Raw genomic sequence first — 20,987 nt, 5'->3', positions numbered from 1 at the left:
CAGGTATTCATTTGGAGCCCATCATTAAACAGAAATGTAGGCAAACACACACACACACATGCTAAATATGCATCTGTTACAGCAGTGTCTGAGGACTTTAGCACTGATGACACGGAGCACTGGGTTATCTAAAAGAGACATTAAAATGCACAATACCAGGAAATATTCAGCATGGTGATAACACTGCTGATAAAGCACCACAAAGGACTGGTTGTGATGTCGTAGCAACCAGAGGAACCTGGTACAGGAACAAGTTTGCTTCCCTCTCTAGCCTTGAGATTGTATGATGATGATGATGATGACGATGATGATGATGATGATCGTGAGAGAAAACTAAAGGCATCTGTGTAATGTTTTGTGTACTTTGGTTTTTGATTTGATTTTGTTTTTAATTAAAGTCGATAAAACGTATCGCTGCATATACACTGTTTTTTTTTAATCACCTGCTTTGTATAGATTGTAGGTTGCATTTGTGTGCGACAGTATCAGTCTTAACTTTGAGTTCTGGTGAGAGTTGTGCAACTTATCACTTGAAGCTGTCCTGTCACACCCCTCCCTCTGTCATCTTTAAGCTTATAAAATCAAAATGAGAGGGACTGTCTGTTTACTTTTACTAAAGAATACACAAGTCAAAGTTTTACGGGAAAATGAACTTGATCTAATAAAAGGTACAAGCTGCTATATGTTTCTTTCGTAAGTGAATCGCTTCTACGCTTAAAACTGCAGCACTTGCACCTAGTGATATTCCAAAATTGATTATTTTTCACAGAACCAAAATGTTAGACTGCTGAGGCTTTCACATCATCGCTTTGTTTCATATAAAGTGATAAGATGCCAGTTTTACCTCAAGTATTTGTTCAAACTTGATATCAAAAGCTAAATATCACAGGGGCACATTCCTTTCTGCTTGCTTCAGTTGCACTAACAGCTCCTCTGGCTGCAAGTCAACAGACAAGGTGAAATCAAACGTGCCTTATTCTCCGAGTCTCCATCACAATAATCGTCACTGGAGTGGAAAAAGATGAAAATAAATACAGCAGGATTCTTGTACTATCAACGTAACCCCTGGAAGTCTTTACTGATGGGTTTCTGTGGTTACATTCCATTTTTAGGTGAATTACCTTATCAGATCACATCAAGTTTCCCTTAGCTGACTTTCTGTTCTCAGGTTTCTCCCTTCTGTATCAGAGCTCGGTCGAAAGTGAAAAGTTAAATATGAAGAGGAAAAAAATGAGCTTCCTATTTCCATTAAAATGCTCTGAACAAGTACCAGCTTATATTCTTTTTGGCAAAACATAAGGATTTGAAGTTGTTAGGACATGGAAATATAAATGATCAGTATTATCGGTTGTATAATAATTATTAGAGAAGAGATTCTAGTCACTAACAAGACAGTAGAAGCTGTAATCATCATGTTATGGCTCGAGTCTGACTAATAGAGGTCAAATAATAGTGCCACTTTAAGGAAACAAGCTGCAAACACCACACTGGTATATATCAACTTTTTAGTTGATATGGCAGAATTGTTAGCAAACATTGGCTTGTTTACACATTCAGCAGACACTGAGCAACATAAGCATTTATTTTGAGTCACAGTTCTAGCCACCTGGTGAATGTAAGTCTAATATGCACTCTCACTTTTAGCCCTGTGTTGGTCTCCACCGACCCCTGAGAAAATCATCTGGTGCTTAAACGCTTCACTAAATGTTTTAAGACCACAACAAAACAGTTTCGTGCTGAAAACAGATGCCTGCTGTGGCTAAAAATGCCGTGAGAAGCATCAACAGAGAAAGGAAAGTTACAGGTTGGAAAACCCAGAAGAATTTGCTGAAAGACATGAAAAAGTTCTGTATAGCTGCTCGGAACTGCAGAGATACATTGTTGATAATAAACAAATAGATATATAAAATATTGATTATAAGACCAGCAAATTGTACCAACATATTATTAAGGTTCACTTGCATCTTTTAACTCAATGTTTTTTGCCTTTGAAATACGACTTTTCTCAAGTGTTTTTTATTTTTACCTTGTAGGACAGAAGAAATTTTGTTAGTTATATAACAAACATAACACATATTTCAGGAAATCAAAACTACTGAAAAATAAAGTTGCACACAACACACCCAGCCCTGTTTATATAAATTTGAACAATCAGGGACAAAATAAAGTGTGGTAATATAATATATCCTGTAATATGGCACTTCTCTGTGATGTGGGACGGTTCAGGATGTCCAAATTCTCTAGCATAATTACAGCAGTGCCCTTTAATTTCCAGGGTTGAACCAGTCAGTATTTGTCAAGGTAAAACAAAGTGTAAGCCTAGCTTTAGACATTCAGTCAGAATACAGGGGGAAGATTTATCCACACCTAATTCTAATTTATACATCTCTTATAGAATTATTAACACAGGTCAGGCTGGAAGTGCTCCAGAGTAGATGTGTGTGTGATATTTTTTTTTCTGCACAGCCCTTCCTGAAGACTAACACCATTATCAGCATCAGTGTTATGGAGAGCCGGCAGGTATAAAAGGACAGACAGAGAGGTGGGGACAGCCATAAAGCTTGAGGGGAATAGCTGAAAACCAAGATGAAGAAGACAGGGATGCTTGTCCTCTGTGTGCATTTGACCTTCATGTTACTGGGCAGCACTGAGGTAAGAGACACTTTGGAAACCTGGTGGAAAACATATTATGGGACAAATGACCTGAGTTTCAGTCCATATTCAGAGGACTGTGATGGAACACTGACAGGCAAACAGTTCATCCTCTCTGACTGGTGAACACCGGTTGAACAGCTAATTTATGTGGATTTTGAGCTTAAAGCTCAGCTGCCCTTTGTTTTTTATCTTAAATGTGGTTACATTCAAATTAGCCAGGGAAGTAAATGAAACATTTAAATGCATCTCAAAGTCAAGGTAAATTTACATTTTTCCGTTTGAATTGTATTTACTACTGAACACAAAAGTTCATAGTCCATCTCTCTCAAAGAATTACTAAGAGTAAAATAATAGGAACATGAATTAAAAAAAAAAATGTAATTGAAAATTCATTCTTGACCTTAAAAGCAGTAGTCATCACAAGGTCCATTTAATAGTATGTCTCATGATCTTTCCTTTCATTCTTAACCTTAACAATTGCAAAAAAAAATTAATAAAATTGGATAAAACAAATTAAAAGCAAAATAAAAAGTAGTTAGTCAACATGTTTCCTTTTCTACCATTTTTCTGAAAACTGAGGGTTGCTAGTCTTGTAATATTGAATTATTATTTCAGCTGTCCCACAGCTGCGTATCAATGACCAGGAAATTTATTTATAGTTCCCACACTGCCACAATCCTGTGAAACTGAATATATTAGACCTACTTTACTTTGTCAGCCATCACTAATCCTTTCTTTTGCTTCTGGTGGGAGCCACTTGGTGTCAGACACGGGAGCACTCCCATTTCCAGAGCACAGGTCTAGACTGGAGGGGAGATGAAATACACATGCAATACACAAAGAAGGTAGTCAGGGGGACAATTATAAGCCAAAGAGTGCAGGGCAAACAGGCGCTGCAGGCCTCTATCAAACACACCAATATGCAAAGTATGGTAAATTACTTCATAACCCACGTATTCAGCTGGAATAGCAATCGCCTGACCTTTGCATGATGTGGCTCTGAATGATTTGTCACATAGAGACACACTGTACTGCAGGAAGGTTTTTATCTGTGGCATAGATCGAAAGCATGATACAGACAGGAAACGCAGACAGTATAAGCTGGTGTTGAGTGAGGAAGCGAACAGAGCGATGTGATAAGTAGGCCACAACAGACAAGAATCTAATTTTATCTCCTTATTACTGTTATAATATTATTATAAAGTTATCATGCCTGGTACCATCATCTTGATCACACACATTACATATTTTCTCACTCCATGCAGATAGATGTTTCTGCTGCCTCCCCCATACAGTGGAGGAATTTCGTTTGTGGGCTAAGAGCACTAAGAAATCTACATTTAAAAACATTTCAACAGTAGCGTGTATTTCACAGGGATAGTTAAGCATTTGATTTGTGAAAGAGAAATTAAATATTTTGCCTAGCATAGCTTAAAGGGGGGATAACAGCTAGCTCTGTCCAAAGTAAAAAAACAAAAAACAAAAACCCCACCACCTTTAAAGATCCCTAACACCTTGTGTCTCATTTATTGAAGTAGTTAACAGACAAAAAAATGTCAAGGGAAACTGCATGCTGAAACTGTTGTTACCAGCGGGACGCATAGACTGTGACTGCAGTTTCGTAGACACAGGCAGGTGGCCAGGTGTGGTATCACCGCTGCTGTCCAGACACCAAAATCTAAAACTGTGTGCTCTGATTATTTAGCAATACCACGCTGATGCTGTTGTTTGTCAAGAAATAGATCCATCATGTAACTCCCTCAAAAAATCATAAATATTGATGTTTTCACATTCACGCTCCTTTACGGGCTAATCAAGATTGTGCAAGACAGCGTTTTGGGTTGTTTTAAACTCTGGACAGAACCAGGCTTTAGCTGTTTTCCCAAGCCTCCAGTCTTTATGCTAAGCTGAGCTAAAAAAAAAAAAGCTTCACTTCATTGAGATATTCCTTTAAGAAACAATGCTCACTACTTGAAATTGCATCATTATTAAAAAAGCTGCTAACAATGAGGTGTGTGGATTATCCAGAGAAGCTGGAACATTGTTGCTGGAAAAACATGATGCTGTTTTAATGTTTAAATACATTTTTTATTGCTGCAACAACCACAAACATTAAATCTCATCTGTCTCATACCCATGAGAAAATATTATGTTTGTATATACTGTGACTCTGAACTTATTGCATCTCTTCTGCACTGCAAACTGTTGTTTTCTTTCACAGGGAAACCAGTCACCCACTTGCGCCAACTGTTCAACTACAACAATAACAGTAAGCTCAATGACCACCGGACCTCCATCGGCCACGACACCGCCCAGCAGCACCTCCACCCATGTAGCCTCCAGCAGCTACACCAGCACTACTGTAACCACAAGCCCGACTCCCACCACCTCCTCCCCCTCCCCCTCCTCCACCCCCCCCTCCTCCTCCTCCTCCTCCCCCTCCCCCTCCTCCACCACCACATCCTCGTCCTCCACCCCCACCTCCACCTTAGCCGTCACCTCAACCTCCACAACTACCACTGCTGCGTCAAACAAGACCACAACGACCTCTGGATCAACTCAAAACTCTACAACCAAATCATCCACCACGCAGAGTGTTGGGACTTCAACGCCGACAGCAGGGTCTGCTGCTTTGTTCGGGTGCTACAGTCAACTGCTGGTGCCTGTCATTTCCATCCTCATCTACAGCGCAGAGGGCTGAAAGTGTACAACCTCCACCTAAGGGACTTTTGTCCTTTATATTAAATCCATAATTCCTCCTATGTATTAAGGGAAAAGTTCACAGATTCACCTTTCCTCAATATAAATGTTTTGATTTTTGACTCTCGGAGCCTCTTATTTAATGGCTCATGCTATGACTGTCACACATTTAGCATACTAATGTTATGAAGTGCTTTGTTTGCACTGAGCTCTTTTCCACTTTTACCAAGACTTCCCCACACAGTCTCTATATATGATGTGTAACCCCATGCTTCAAATGTTAAAACTATATTTCACAAAATACTTAATGTAAACAGTGGCTATGAAATTTCTCTGGATTTTTGTGGCAAATAAAAAGGTAATTGAACTGGCATTGGACTCTAAATGTATTCTTCAAAGTAAAAAAAAAAGAAAAAAGGACACATATTGGAAATGATGGAAACATTTTTCAGAAAATTTCAATAGAACTGGATTAATCCTCAGTTTTACTAAAACTGATGGCCATGGTAGAATCACAGCTGCAACCTCATTTGCATTTAGGCTTTGATATTAAAAACAAATTCCATTCCAACAGCGCATTTAAATTCAGGATGTTCGAACCACCTTTAAGATTTAGTTTCGCTTCTCTCTAATGGCTCTGCCTCAGCGTATTTCGGACATGACGGCAATTAATTTAAATATATTTGTATAACTTTTGCAGTATGTGGAGTATAATAAGAATGAGCAAATCATTTTGGTAAAATGGTTTCAGGTTGTCTTGTTGCATTATATTACTGGAAAAGTTCAAACTTAAACATGGCTTTGTATTACAGTTGAGTAGATTTGAAACAACAGGGGAATTGTTATGATGAAAAGAGTAGGGTGTGGTTTAAATGCAGTAACAGGAGGATAAATCAGTACACAATTACTGGTATCAGTTGTATATTTGACTTAACTTCCATCTGATTTACCTTCATTATCCTCAGAGTAAGATATTCACTGGGATCCTGATCTGGGATCCCAACTCATTATTGAAGAATTCTGCTTTTTACTGCGTCTCATTCAATAAGATGAAGTATTAACGAATGATCTCAATCTTACATTCACAAAAGGATAAAAATAGCTGCAGTTAAGCAGTTGGAGGAGCTTTGCGGAACAAAAGACAGCAGAGAAGTGGGTATCTCTTACATCCATATCTGGATTGATATCACTTGGCTTAGTTGGGGGTTTTGCATTTGTGGTTCATCACTGGGGTGGAGACTGAGGCCAGACTTCCTGAAAGAAAACAGGTATCAGGTGAATAATCTGAATACCTTATAAAAGGCCAGCCTCTGTAAAAATACACATTTTACAAAACTAGGACTCTCAGCAAGGACACACGAGTGTATGACTGGCCTGAACCTGAAAGAGGTTTTAACAAGCTATCTCCAGCTTTCTGTTTATCTTGAAGAGGAAATCATCTTTCATCCAATATGAAATCCAGTGTCCTGGGGCTGTTTTCACTGACTCTTCTGGGATTTGTCTGCGCACAGGTAAGACTCATGTAGTGTAGATAGAAAGGGAGATAAACACGAAGCTAAAAAGAAAATTGTAACATAAAAAGTTCTAATATCTTTAATAAATGAACAGATGCACCCCAATAAGTCACAAGAAATATTCATCATAGTTAATATTTTGCACTTTTATTATTCATTAATAATGTTTTTTTTGTGAAATCACTACCAGTTTTGAATCTGAAACCTGGTTTTGTTAGTATTTTTTGCAATTCAATACAAAATATTATGCTCTGCAGCATCAATTACAATGTAATGTTATATCATTAATGTCTTTTTCTGTCTCCTCTCACTCTCCTTATGCACTCAGATCTCAGAAAAGGCATCCATCACTCATTACACCACCATCACTCCCATGGCCAAGACTAAGACAAACAACAACAACAACAACAACAACAACAACAACAACAACGACAACAACAACACTACCAGCAACACCTCAGGAGCCAATGCCACCATGTCCAATACCACCACCAGCACCAGCACCATGACCGGGACCAGACCCACAATGATGACGGGCAATGGCGGCACAAATTACATGACCATCATGACAACAAAGAGCGGACAGAGCCACGTCTTCACCTCTGTCAGTCTGCTGTTTGGGTCTTTCGTTCTTCAAGCACTTTGGCAGTGAGCGCCCTCCTGAGGCTCAGAGATGGAGTGAGTCTTACACTGCACAGTCCTGCTTCACACTGCCTTGCAAATCTCATGTTACTGTAGAGTGTTTGCTGTAGAGGAAATAGATTTTCAGTTGTTTTGTGTTTACAAAAAATGTGGTTTACGAGATTATGAAATGATTAACGAGTCACAGTGACAGAGTCAGCTTATTAATTAACCAACAGACAACAACTTAGACAGGTCGGTATCAGACCCTGCATTGATAAGCGATGGAAAAAGCGGCAGCCCATGAATCATAATGAGTTTAGGCATGTTTGTTTGTATTAGAGAATGGCATATCCTAAACCATATTTACATTTTATATATACTGTAGGCCTATTAATTGTCTTGTGTGCAATTATTTATTCAATCAAATATATTTCAAGTATATGAATATAATATAAATTAATAAACATATTGTAATTTTTGTCTACATTTCACACTGTATAGTAGTTGTGTAGATTTTTGAAGCAACCGTTTTTGTGTGTGTGTGTGTGTGTCTTACTATAATTATTCATACACAGTAGTACAAGTGGTAATGTGAGTATTTGCTTTATATTTTTTATATTTAAAAAAACAATAAACATTGAATAAACAGTGAAATATGTTATTACTCTATTACAAACGTGTAATATTTGTTTTTAATAATATATATTCATCAAGATGAAAAAGAGCAATGATTATGTTTGAAAATAAAAACATTTCTTTTCCACATTGCACATTTTTTAAAGCAAAGAGATTAAAAACAAAGCTTCAACATCCGATATGAATCATGGATATGCTCCCTCTGTTCTGTCTAACAGGTTTTTATTGGCACGACACTCTACAGAGAGTAGTCAGTCAAGGTATTGTATTGTGTGGTAAAATAATGGCTGAGGCAGACCTCAGAGAGATAGAGCTTATTCAAGAAGGAGGCTTTTGTTGTGCTACTGTATAAGGAAGATTTGACATCAATACTGAGCCAACACCCAAATGCTGGACTATATAGCTTATCTTTAACATGACAATTCTTATCATATTTTCCTTAAAATGAGAAATGCATTTTATATTCTTCAGGTTATAAAAACTTAAATATTGTAGGACTAGTTTCAGAATCAGCTCACATAACATAAATACCATTACCACACACCGCATGGTAGAATGGCCTATTACAGTAAGTCCATGAAAGAGGAGCAGGATAAAAAGGTAAACAAGCACAATGACCCTTCAGTGAGTCAGCAGGTTTAGTCAGAACGATGATGTGCCCCTCTTGTGATAGAATGATCTGGTGATTTTTAAATAAATCAAACCTCAAGCAATGTTAAAGACATTACGTAAACTAGGAAGTGCAATTTCTGAAAAGAAAAGGGCATTGGGATTGTTGGCTTCTGCAAACACTGAAGCTAAATTGCATTTCTTGAATGTATAGAGAAGCAGTTGAAGCAGTTATTAGAAAGCTAGCTGGCTCTATAATTAACACAGCTAGCCCCCCCACCTTTCCTCTTACTACTCTCCTTTGTCTTGTCTGCCTCTATGATCTGGACATCTATTAGCCTGGTTAGCCATGTCTCTGCATCACTCCCAGTAATCCCTCTAATGTTGAGCTGGTGTCGCCAGCTCATCCTAATCCCTGCTGCAGACAATGGCTACATGGCAGAATGCAAGACAAGCCATGCGTTTGATCATTTTGCTGAGTCTGTTTGATGTAATATAATAACAAAAGTATGCACACAAAAGGAACACAATAGTTGCAGAAAAAAAGAAAAAAGAAACGGATAAAAAAGCTTGGTACCAAGCTGAAGCTACTGTAGCTAGCTGCCACTCCAGCAGTGCCATCTTGAAAATTGTCTCTCTTCACAGATCTTAAGTTACATAAATAAATGGTAATTGTACTCAACCTTAGAGTTTTTTTGACAAATTTTTATGTATGCTAAAAATAATAAGTTGGTAAAAACACAGACAGTTTTGTGTTTTTGTTTTTTAAAATGAAGACATTATTTTCATTTCACTGAGCAATATGATACTTCTCAAATAAACACTAAACAACTGAGTAGATATTTTTACAATCGCACCAATAAGAAAACAAGTGGGCACTATTGCCCTCTGTAGCCTCTCAAGGTCCACAGCAAAGATGCTGCACTTGTTATGTAGGGTTATGAGGAAACCATTGAGACAAACCATGTCATTCTTGATTCCAGTGTGTGTGAACATTCAATCAATATGTAGCGTGTTGCTTAGACTTTATTGGCATTGTCAGCTCACTATCAGAGCAGGAAATAATAAACCAGTATTATGTTTTTTTCTCAGATAAAAACCTTTACTCAGGCTCTCAGGATTTCTTCGAATTAAAATGACCTTTAATCCTGTGTCTCAGGCTCATATGAGGAAACAAAATTGAAGCCTTTTCCTGTATCTGTTTGTCAATTATCGACCTTGAGGAACAAGGTTAAATTAATCATTTTATCTTTACGATTAATCTAAATGTCGCAGTCCATTGGACATAACTGCACTAGTGACTATTGTCTACTACTAATTGATCACTTATAATTTTTCAATCATCTATTTTTCAATCAGCTCCATCAGTGCAGGGGATTTTAATGGAATGCCATATATATTTATTAACATTAAAAATTAAACAGGGTGTCAACATCATGGTTACAAAGTAGAATAATTTCAATCATTGTTTAAGCCATAAAAAATAGAAATAATTAAATCTACAAAGTTTCCTGAAATTGAAGGTGAGCAGATGAGAAAGAAAAGCACTCACTGTAGCTCTAGGGGATTGTTATAATATCATAAAAATGAATTGTTCAACTAATAATTGACTAGTGTCATAAAAACTTTATATATTTGATTACTTTAACTCTAATTAATTTTTAACTTAAATATTTTTAGTAACAGGAACAAAGTGTCAGTGTGAGTAGTGAGTAGTTCCTAATCACTGCAAAGGACAAAGGTGAGAGTTATCGAAACTTCACAAAGAAAGATGCCCTATACTAACACGTGCATGTTTCTTACGCACCTCCTCAACCAACCTGGATCCAGATTTAATGGCATACTGTACGTCATAAATTAGCACCTACCCCTCCTGATATATTCATAGTTTCATATAAAAGAGAAAACAAAAGGTTTCCATTCAGTCTCCCAGAGGAAGGTCCCAGAGGTGAATTATAATAGAAGGACTTTCACAGGATTACAGAACCCATCAGCCTTCCTTCTTCCTTCACATCTCAAGCACATCTCGGCCTCCTCTTGGCTCTCCACCATGAAGATACTGGCTCTGGGATTTTGCACACTGGCTCTGCTGATATTAGCACAGGTAACTAGCGTACTCATAACTTTTTAAATGACTAATACTGTAGATGGGAATGTCATTGCGGTTGAGACAGTCTGCTGACTTGCCCCATTGTCCTGAAAAGGTCAGATGAGTTTTTCATGTAATTTAAAAAGTCTTGAACAGGCATCAAGTCTTTCTTTTTTAAGTCATGGTATCACAGTATCATATTGCTGTAACAGTAAAATAGGAAAATGTTTATTGTAACTGTTGCATAAATTGTTTAGGATTTTCACTAAATAAATACATAATGATGAAGGCTCAGTTTTTAAAACTGGTCCTTGTGACTTAATTTATGTAACAACACTTTGTGCAGATGGAATACATGACAGGTTAGCAAAAGAGCTGAAATGAATCTCTAATCCATTGCAACATATAAAGAGTGCTAATGTTTAATCATTTGAAAAGTAAAAAAAAAACAATGCACTATTGTTACACTAGGAAAAAAAGGTATTCTCTTCCGCAATGACTTGAGTAAATTATGTCCTTAGGTGGATGGTAAGTACGGTAACATATGTATTGTTGGTTTTTCCATTTGGAAGGGATTAAATACATTGTGTCAAGGGAGGTACAGAACTATTTAGAATGTTTAATTTTATCATTTCTTATTTTGTACTCTGATCATCATCACCCAAATACATGTTACAAAATGTTAACAGGGACATTATGTACTTGTCCCTTGTCTGACGTCATAATCACAACCAGTGGTTCCTCTTCTTTTATTGCAGCAGTTAATTTCTAAACCATAACTATATCTGGCAGGTGCATAGTAGTCTGTAAATGCAGGACTCCTGTGCTTGGTATTGTATCTAGACCAAACATTTACGATAAACTTATTTGTTTGGATTTACTTGCAGGTGAGGAAATTTGTTGTCCATTTTTACATATTAGTGCAGTACTATCCAGCAGTTCTGGCTGTAATGGTATTTTTTGGTCAACAAAGAACTTGATTTACACTGACTGAAAGGATTTTTCCACACTATTCCCAATTAGACTTCTGTTGCTGTCACAACACCTGGAGCAACGACTACATCTACTTCTCCAAACACCACTACAACTGCGACACCAACCACTACAACAAGTGATGCAGCAACCACGACTACAACAAGTGATGCAGCAACCACGACGACAACTGCGGCACCAAACACTACAACAACTGCTGCCCCAAACACCACTACAACTGTGACACCAAACACTACAACAAGTGATGCAGCAACCACAACGACAACTGCAACACCAACCACTACAACAAGTGATGCAGCAACCACCACTACAACTGCGACACCAAACACTACAACAAGTGATGCAGCAACCACGACGACAACTGCGACACCAAACACTACAACAAGTGATGCAGCAACCACGACGACAACTGCGCCACCAAACACTACAACAACTGCTGCCCCAACCACCACTACAACTGTGACACCAAACACTACAACAACTGATGCAGCAACCACCACCACAACTGTGACACCAAACACTACAACAACTGATGCAGCAACCACGACGACAACTGCGACACCAAACACTACAACAACTGCTGCCCCAACCACCACTACAACTGCGGCACCAAACACTACAACAACTGATGCAGCAACCACCACGACAACTGCGGCACCAAACACTACAACAACTGCTGCCCCAACCACCACTACAACTGTGACACCAAACACTACAACAACTGCTGCCCCAACCACCACTACAACTGTGACACCAAACACTACAACAAGTGATGCAGCAACTACCACGACAACTGCGACATCAAACACTACAACAAGTGATGCAGCAACCACGACGACAACTGCAGCACCAAACACTACAACAACTGCTGCCCCAATCACCACTACAACTGTGACACCAAACACTACAACAACTGATGCAGCAACCACCACGACAACTGCGACACCAAACACTACAACAACTGCTGCCCCAACCACCACTACAACTGTGACACCAAACACTACAACAACTGATGCAGCAACTACCACGACAACTGTGACACCAAACACTACAAGTGATGCAGCAACCACGACGACAACTGCGGCACCAAACACTACAACAACTGCTTCCCCAACCACCACTACAACTGTGACACCAAACACTACAACAACTGATGCAGCAACCACCACTACAACTGTGACACCAAACACTACAACAACTGATGCAGCAACCACCACGACAACTGCGGCACCAAACACTACAACAACTGCTGCCCCAACCACCACTACAACTGTGACACCAAACACTACAACAACTGATGCAGCAACTACCACGACAACTGTGACACCAAACACTACAAGTGATGCAGCAACCACGACGACAACTGCGGCACCAAACACTACAACAACTGCTTCCCCAACCACCACTACAACTGTGACACCAAACACTACAACGACTGATGTAGCAACTACGACGACAACTGCGACACCAAACACTACAACAACTACTGCAGCAACCACGACGACAACTGTGAAACCGACCACAGCGACAACTGTTGCGCCAACCACTACAGCTGCGACACCAATCACTATAACAACTGCTGCACCAACAACCACTACAACTGCAACACCAACCACTACAACAACTCTTTCCCCAACCACCACTACAACTGTGACACCAACCACTACAAGAACAACGTCAATCACTGAAGCCACCACAACGCCAAATGGAGGCTCAAGAGTCAAAGCTTCTCTGCTGTTTTCTTTAGTGCCACTGTTGCTCTACAAGCTTTATTCCTGAGCAGTAAATAGCAAAACTCACTTTAAAAAAAAGTCTGTGTTCTTCTGTGAGTTCTTGAGTCGAATGAATGCAGTTGTGCTCCGCTGAGGGGACTGATGGAGTAGGATAAGTATTGAACTTTTTAAGTGTGTTAAACATTTGCTGGTTGTTCTTCAGTAATGTATTGATAAACTTAAGGTATTTGTTAAATCGTCACGTTAAAAGAAACATGGTATGTAATGGATCTGAACTCTGTGTGGTATCAGGAATAATTGAAAGAGTAGGAGAGATTTAAGTTAGCCAGAGTTAGCTAAGATTAACATATACATTTTTGAACTTTGATTGTTATACTATTTCTATAAACATTATATATTTGGACATATAACATTAACGAAAAAGAGAAATGATATTCTAAAATAATTCAATATTAAATTACTAAAAGAAAGGGTGCCATTATTTTCTGTTTATAAGCACCATTTGGAAAACATACTGTGTGTAGATATGACATCAGGATCAGGAACCATTACTTGTAGATAGATGTAAAAGTTATCAAAACAAATGCACAAACTGCACTCATAAAATATCCAACAGAACTTCTTAGATTTAGTTGCATGTATTTGTATAAGTCTTTAAAGCAAGCATACACAGAGCAGGCAATTAAATGAGATTCCATAAAATATGTTTAGCAGCAATGGGACATGTAGTTTATTTTTGCACATCATAAAATTTGTAGCTTTTGTTTAGTCTTCAGATCGACAGATGGCCAGCAGAGCCTGTAGATGGTCTCCTTTGAAGTGTTTCTGTGGGAGAAAGAGGAGATTTAGGCAACATGTAAAAATGTCTGTGCAATTTCCCTTGAAAGAATGCAAACAGTATGTGTATGTTGTATTTATGACAATATGATGTGTGTCACCCACCTGTAGAGCAGTGTAGAGAGAAGTGCCTGTTAACTTAATGTAGGCAGCTCGGATACACAGCAGATCTTCCTCAGAGTGAGACACCATAATCCCTTGCACAATTGGTGTCTGCAAGAGTGAAATGTTTTGTGTGTGAACAGTTATGTGTGTATTTAACGATCTCAGGTACTAGAGGGTTTCCTGCATGTATAAAAGGTCCTTTCTGTTTCATACAGGTTTGCCTACAACAGGAACATAGGTTTAACCAGTCATCTTTGCACATCTGTCAGTCTGACCCTATGTCTGTCTGCTTTCTCCTAATTCACCTGAATGACAGTTTGCTATGGTGACAGTAAGGTCAACTACTGCCAAAATACTGCCCTCTGATTTACTGAGCATTATAATGTAAATACAAAATTGTAGCACACAGATAGACAAAGATGATTTGTGAAGCCTAGAGGCCCAATTAAGAGGCTAGGATCATACAGTAGAAGTAGGCAGTAGCAAAATTCAAATTTATTTATATAGCAGCATCATTCAAAGTGATTTTCAGACATTTAAAGTTTGGATTGGAAACAAACTATTATTAGAGTAACTACTGTAATCTATACTATAGTGTTATTTTTTATTTATATCTCATCCCATATTCTCATATTTATTTTCTTTTTTTTTATCATATATTCTATTTTATACAACTAATGCTCTTATTGCTGAGCTGACCCATTTTCTCATCCAACACATTTCAATGTACCATTGACCCTTTGTTAACCTACATATATGACTAATAAACCATAACTGGACTGGACTGAACTGAACTGAACTGAATGAACAATGATGATCAATCAGTTGATACATCATCATATAGTCACCATACTTTAACAATCAATCAGCAGAAAAAAAGAAACAACTGATGATGACAACATCTTACCTTCATGGTCGTTATTCTTTTAGCGAGGTAAACATCAGGGCTTTGAATGCACTGCACTGTCATGACACAGATATCAGGAAATGTCAGTGACTAATCAACATGAGCAGTGTGTACAGATCACTGTGTTCGCACTATCTCAAACAATATTTACCTAAAACTTTCAAACCCAGTCGAATGTCTCCTGAGAATTTCTTCTCCACAGCCTCAACCACCATCTGTCCGCTCTCCAGCTCCAGTCCCATCAGCACTGTCAGTAAAATTCAAGACCAGGGGAGCATGAGCATGTTTATATTTAAAACACTGAAGACTAACTGACAGAAACTCTTATGCAAGAAACATATAGAGGAGCCCCACCTTTGTTCAGATGGTCTGAGTCTCTAGAGGTCAGTATGTCAATCCATGGTCCTGCATCAGCTTTTTTCCCATTTAGTGATGCAGAGAGCGACTGGAAGAATGGAGGAATAAAAAACAAGAAAACACAGTCAGAAAGGGGGGAAATTTCACTTAGCTCTTGTTTATACCAGCTACATGCTCCATGTAAGGGCTACAAGTGTATTATGCCAGCTTTCCTCTTCTGTGAGACACATTTGTGTAGATAGACTTCCTTGGACACGGTCTAAGTTTAGGAACCACAAAATCACATAAAGCAAAGTGCCAATGTGACACGAAAGCAGCGGTTTAAATAGGACATTTCTTCTTCTTTAGAAGTTTAAAAGCAGTATTCACACTTTTGCATGCAGTGCCACAAACAGTGAGTAATGCCCTGGCAAACCTTAGCATCATATTGCAAACTTTAGATAAAAGATCTCCCAATACAATAATGCAAGTAATGCCCCTTATTTTATCCCTAGCTTATCACAGTTATATTGAATATAAATAATATATGTGAGAGGGTCATGAATTAGTAATAAATCATTGGAAAAATGTTTTCTTGTTAGCTATTATATAAGTTCAAAGCTGTCTTTTCTTGTTAATACACTTCAGTAATGTAGAACAATAGCTAGTATCCTAACTGCCATACTGGCGATTGCATATGTTTTGAATACAGAATAAAAACCACATACACACCTAGATCACAAAATGTATGCATGAAAACATTGTGGGAAATAATACCTCAATGTCTCTTTGAACTCCACCAACAACATTTTCTTTCTGTTGGGGGTGAGAGTGAAAAATAAAATACTTAATTGCAATTTCAAGGTCATATCTACACAAAGCATGAACAAATGATTAATATTCTGTAGTGTTTTAGATAAAGCTGTCACTGTTATTTCATATCATAGGTAATATTATGTGTTAATATTAAGAATGGTGGGGGAACAATGCCCACTGTAACTTTAGTGTAGCTTTGAGGCCAGTTGTTTTAATTATGTCATTAAAGCTGAGGCCAAAGGAAGCGAATACTCAAAATTACATTTAGCAAAGCCATGACAAGCTTAGCAAAGTCTCCACTGGTTTCTCCTTTCATTTCCTTCTCCAGGTCCTTCCTGTACACTGAAAAGGGGACAAAAAAAAAAAAAAATAAGGCAAATACACGAGAGATTATGCATTTTAAATGTCCACAACAATCAATCACAAAGTTTGGGGAGAAGACAAGTAAAGCTCTCTCATTTACATTGTTTGTATGTGGCACTGATTTCTTGAAGCTGCTTTCCAGATCGTGTGCACAGGATCTCCATTAGTGTTTCCTCATCCGTGCCTATACCCTGCAAACACACAAGCACACACGTACTGTGTCCTGAGATATGACAGATAGACATCAGACAGAAAACCCATCCCAAGCCCACCCCCCACGCCCCAAAATATGTATACAAACAAACAGACAAACACCCACTCACCGACATGGCCTGCTGCAGGCGCTGAGCCTCATACTGCAGAGGTGGCATCAGCAGCTCCAGCAGCAGAACTTCCAGATCTCCAGACAGAGCTTTCTTCAAACCACCTGCCAGGTCCTGGGACAGCACAGAATAAGACGTTTTCTCATATTTCAGATATTGTCTCTGGTCATCTCTGTACACAGATGCACATAGATGAAGGAGCATCAGACGAAAACCTCTGGGTTAAGTCTTATTTGGTGGGTTTAAAACGAAAAATCAATCCTAAAATATACTTTACATGGCAATACAATATGAAAAACAATATTTCTTTATGCTATTGTAAATCAGTTCTCACTGTGTTTTAACCTGTAGGTAACATAACATGCTCTAGCTGCTACTTGCTAACAGTTCGGCCAACAGCTAACTCTCGCTGACTTAGCCATAGCATATGATCCTTACAACAGCAAACACATTGGTCACAACCTCTACACCAGTTCTCTTATAGCCTGTGGCACGAGCACAAATGGACTAAGTTTTTTTTTTTTAAACATCAGGTCTTTTATTATAATTTAAATATTTTACACCACCACCACATGAATATTGTTCAACAATATGTAATTGAGCTTCGGCAGTAATGTACATCAACATTAATGCAATGAAAATGACTTGATTTGAGAGAATAATGGAACAGCTGCTATGCCACTACTGCAGTCCTGTATTAAAATAAAACTCATTTCAGTGTAAATGATATCTAAAACAAACTACCTCAAACCTGGCCTGTTGAAACTCAGTGGATAAGCACAACTTAACTTCTGTTTCTCTTCTGTGGACTTTGATGCTCTGATACATGTCCGTCCTACATGTCTGAGCACAGTGTACCAGTGTGAAAAATGCCTGTCGGCCAGACACTGTCACCTTCTTGTGAGAATGAGAATACCCCAAGTATTAAAAACTTTAACAGTGTGTAGCTCAGCATCACATTAACTCAGGCTCTGCCTCAGCCTGACACACTGTTACATTATATAGGTGTATACTGATGAACTCCCTCTCTACACAAAGGTGTGTTCAAACCCTTTGGACCCTTTTGACATAAGTAAACACTTGGAAGTTTCAGATGAGCAAACAAACAGACAGACATTTTTGTTGTGTTGCATAACTTTGTCTATTTAAGAAATGTTACAGTGGGGGGCTGCTGTGGCTTTGAAACAGTTCTTCTGAGTTTCATGTCTTAGCTTCTAAATGCTGGTTTAGATGCTTCTCCATTAAAAACAGCTGTTGTAAACATGTTCACATGTTCAATTGTTTCTTTACCTTGTGTGTTATCTCCTCAAAGGTACTGGCGATAACTTGTCTCTGAGCGTTGCTACGATTGGTTAGGATTCTCACCAGGGTCACAGCATCTGAGCCAGGGACACAATATTTGCATTTCAATTATGATGCAATATTTAGTATTTAACGTTTGGGCGAGGAATGTTAAGAGGTGAGACTGTGTACACATTTATCCAACGTCACCAATCTTCTCCTCTGGCTTTCCAAACCAGCTTTGCTCTACTAGCAGAGGTAGGCTACCTTTCTTTTCCAGCGACGCCTGGATCTCCGTAACATCTCTGTCAGGGTGGAAATTGGAGAATGGTCGCACTGTTCCAAGGGTACCCCAACACATATCCTATATGATGAACAGGAAGAGACACAAAGACAAACCAATAAATAATGTAAAGGTAAACACAACTAAAATTCTGACAGATCCTGTCTGATTCTATCAGAAGTGTGATAAAGGAGTGGCAGGAAACGAGTGGTATTCATAACAAGAGAAGAAGAAGCGACATAATAATAGACTGACAGACATACCATGAAGGCACCAACAAAGGATGAGCAAAGATACAAGTCAGTTTTCATCGTGCTTGAATTTAAAGAATGTTAAATATTCTCTAGTCCTGCGGTGACTGGAGGTTAGATATGGACATGGTTGGTGAAGTAATCGGAAAAGCAGGTTGAGAGCAAAAGGACTGAATCTTATCACCAGGAGGAGACACATTATCATTGCTGCTAATATTATTGATAACACCATTAAACCTATGGTATTAGCTATAATTACTTTCACCATAAAAATCAACAGTATATACAGCTGCCCCACCCCCCTTTCTACTCTCAACCCAACCGGCCGACGCAGACGGCCACCCACTCTGATCCTGGTTCTGTTGGAGCTTTCTTCCTGTTAAAAGGGAGATTTTCCTCCCCACTGCTGGGTTATGATTTGGCGCTATAAAAATAAAATTGAATTGAATTGAAAAATTAGGCAGAGCAGAACTGAGGTGAATTGATTGCATTAAATTCATAAAGGAAACATGACATCACACTGTAGCATTCCAGCAGGTACGTAGTGACTTTTGTAGATAAGGTTAGAAGGTATGCAGATAATCAGAGTGCAAGACGCCTGTCTACGTTATCTACAAATGTGGAGTCGTAGTAAACAGAGAAATAATGCAATGACAGAGGGAGAACAGGGTGGGAAAAGTCTACTCACGTATGATTTGAAGTAATCAGGATCCATGGTTTTTTTTTACCTGCAACAAAGAATGTGAGAAGATAGAAATAAATGGTTCATAATATTTATCTCTATTAGCACACATGTAGAGTAAAGGACATTAATGTACAGTAAATCCAATTTGGTGGTGTAAACAGTAGGAAAGGGAAAAAGTTGAACTGATTTTTTGTTCAGTGAATCATTTAATGAATTCATGAAACCAGCAGTTATCTTAAGAAAACAGTTAAATTACTTTAAGTTATATTCCCTTATCTATAAGAGACAACATGCCAAAGCAGACACTTGACAGAATGACACAATAATACAAGATTTTCTTACATTTTTCTTTAAAAAAAAGGAATGCTTATTTTTCTTACCTGTAGCAGAAAGCTCTGGCAGCTGTAGAAAGGTGTGGAGGTACTGGAGTTTTTCTTTTTTTTCTTTTACAGCTTCCTATAATCAGCACTGTATCTCAGTCCCACCCTTACTACGCCACGTCTGCTCCCACTACACACACCTGACTGTCTGTCAGTCAAACTCCTGACCAATCACTGCCCAGTATCTTCACAGCCATTGGTCTGTGTCATCTCTACGACAGCCCACCTGTAAAATGCTGACATTCCTCGCAAAGGAGGAATCCAGACAGTCGGGTTTGTTTACAGGTGACCTTTTCTGTGAGGTGACCGCAAGTTGTAGATTTAGTGGCTGATTTGGCCAAAAATAAATAAATAATCAGTGAGGTTGCTGTTGTTTTGGGACAGACAATTTATCCCCTTCATTGGAGAATGTTTAGTATTGAGATTCTCAAGTTACAGCTTTGTCTTCTTACAGCCTTTTTTAGCCGGATGGGGCAGATATCAGATAAATAAACCCACCAGACAACATGCCAATCATCTCTGTCAGTAGGTGAGGCCGGAGCTCTGGTTTTTTAGGGTAAAATAGCCGTTCCTCGAGGCCGGTGCACTCATGCATAACCTGATGGTCTTTTGGCTCCAGCCAGTTTCTGTCACAAGAGTTAACAAAAGGACCTTTTCAGCTCCTGTATTTGTGGCTGCACAGCGATAACAATCTGATACTCCTAAAACGCTCATCTGCCCTTTTTCTGAAATACAGAGAAAGTACACACAGCACAAGACATCTGTTTAGAAAGTAATTTCAGATGGACAGAAAACACAGTGCTAACTGAGCATGACGAAACCACTGAACAAATATGTTCCTCTCATGGTTTTGATCTGTCCTCTGTG

The 20,987-nt window shown here is 38.6% G+C and overlaps 4 protein-coding genes across 5 annotated transcripts; 3 read left to right on the top strand and 1 right to left on the bottom strand.

The window, feature by feature from the left end:
- The first annotated feature begins 2,543 nt into the window (after positions 1 to 2,543).
- Positions 2,544 to 5,728, top strand: LOC130183851 (uncharacterized). Its single transcript, XM_056399576.1, has 2 exons — positions 2,544 to 2,652; positions 4,877 to 5,728. Exons 1-2 carry the CDS (start codon positions 2,587 to 2,589, stop codon positions 5,354 to 5,356), a joined length of 546 nt encoding a protein of 181 aa, XP_056255551.1. The 5' UTR covers positions 2,544 to 2,586; the 3' UTR covers positions 5,357 to 5,728.
- A 971-nt stretch (positions 5,729 to 6,699) lies between these two features.
- LOC130184097 (putative uncharacterized protein DDB_G0288973) lies at positions 6,700 to 8,116 on the top strand. Its single transcript, XM_056399885.1, has 2 exons — positions 6,700 to 6,866; positions 7,198 to 8,116. Exons 1-2 carry the CDS (start codon positions 6,807 to 6,809, stop codon positions 7,519 to 7,521), a joined length of 384 nt encoding a protein of 127 aa, XP_056255860.1. The 5' UTR covers positions 6,700 to 6,806; the 3' UTR covers positions 7,522 to 8,116.
- Positions 8,117 to 10,788: 2,672 nt separating this feature from the next.
- LOC130183967 (mucin-5AC-like) lies at positions 10,789 to 14,044 on the top strand. Its single transcript, XM_056399678.1, has 2 exons — positions 10,789 to 10,842; positions 11,851 to 14,044. Exons 1-2 carry the CDS (start codon positions 10,789 to 10,791, stop codon positions 13,597 to 13,599), a joined length of 1,803 nt encoding a protein of 600 aa, XP_056255653.1. The 3' UTR covers positions 13,600 to 14,044.
- Positions 14,045 to 14,181: 137 nt separating this feature from the next.
- Positions 14,182 to 20,247, bottom strand: anxa14 (annexin A14). 2 transcript variants are annotated; one of them, XM_056398619.1, is made up of 13 exons: positions 20,121 to 20,247; positions 19,744 to 19,783; positions 18,789 to 18,885; positions 18,531 to 18,619; positions 17,241 to 17,354; positions 17,018 to 17,108; positions 16,817 to 16,896; positions 16,516 to 16,554; positions 15,757 to 15,847; positions 15,554 to 15,649; positions 15,403 to 15,458; positions 14,496 to 14,603; positions 14,182 to 14,378 (listed from the first exon to the last, which is right to left on the bottom strand). In XM_056398619.1, the coding sequence occupies exons 2-13, from the start codon at positions 19,768 to 19,770 to the stop codon at positions 14,319 to 14,321; spliced, it is 948 nt and encodes a 315-aa protein (XP_056254594.1). In that variant the 5' UTR covers positions 19,771 to 19,783; positions 20,121 to 20,247; the 3' UTR covers positions 14,182 to 14,318. The 2 variants fall into 2 exon arrangements, with proteins under 2 accessions (XP_056254594.1, XP_056254595.1); XM_056398620.1 differs by having other exon boundaries at positions 19,744 to 19,781; positions 20,118 to 20,196.
- Positions 20,248 to 20,987: the final 740 nt, after the last annotated feature.

This window comes from Seriola aureovittata, chromosome 16 (assembly GCF_021018895.1).
Source record: "Seriola aureovittata isolate HTS-2021-v1 ecotype China chromosome 16, ASM2101889v1, whole genome shotgun sequence".
Taxonomy (NCBI): Eukaryota; Metazoa; Chordata; class Actinopteri; order Carangiformes; family Carangidae; genus Seriola; species Seriola aureovittata.
Note: the sequence above shows the minus strand (reverse complement) of the source record. Positions and strands in the feature narration are given on the sequence as shown.

What these genes read in the sequence shown, in the direction of transcription:
- LOC130183851 (XM_056399576.1), top strand. Translation starts at nt 2,587, where the DNA reads ATGAAGAAGACAGGGATGCTTGTCCTCTGTGTGCATTTGACCTTCATG. An exon ending in TGTTACTGGGCAGCACTGAG is followed by an intron (nt 2,653 to 4,876) that starts GTAAGAGACACT and finishes TTTCTTTCACAG; the next exon opens with GGAAACCAGTCACCCACTTG.
- LOC130184097 (XM_056399885.1), top strand. Translation starts at nt 6,807, where the DNA reads ATGAAATCCAGTGTCCTGGGGCTGTTTTCACTGACTCTTCTGGGATTT. An exon ending in TGGGATTTGTCTGCGCACAG is followed by an intron (nt 6,867 to 7,197) that starts GTAAGACTCATG and finishes TTATGCACTCAG; the next exon opens with ATCTCAGAAAAGGCATCCAT.
- LOC130183967 (XM_056399678.1), top strand. Translation starts at nt 10,789, where the DNA reads ATGAAGATACTGGCTCTGGGATTTTGCACACTGGCTCTGCTGATATTA. An exon ending in CTCTGCTGATATTAGCACAG is followed by an intron (nt 10,843 to 11,850) that starts GTAACTAGCGTA and finishes ATTCCCAATTAG; the next exon opens with ACTTCTGTTGCTGTCACAAC.
- anxa14 (XM_056398619.1), bottom strand. Translation starts at nt 19,770, where the DNA reads ATGGATCCTGATTACTTCAAATCATAC. An exon ending in TTGAGGAGATAACACACAAG is followed by an intron (nt 17,355 to 18,530) that starts GTAAAGAAACAA and finishes GTGCTGTCCCAG; the next exon opens with GACCTGGCAGGTGGTTTGAA. An exon ending in TTGTCATGGCTTTGCTAAAT is followed by an intron (nt 16,555 to 16,816) that starts GTAATTTTGAGT and finishes CACCCCCAACAG; the next exon opens with AAAGAAAATGTTGTTGGTGG.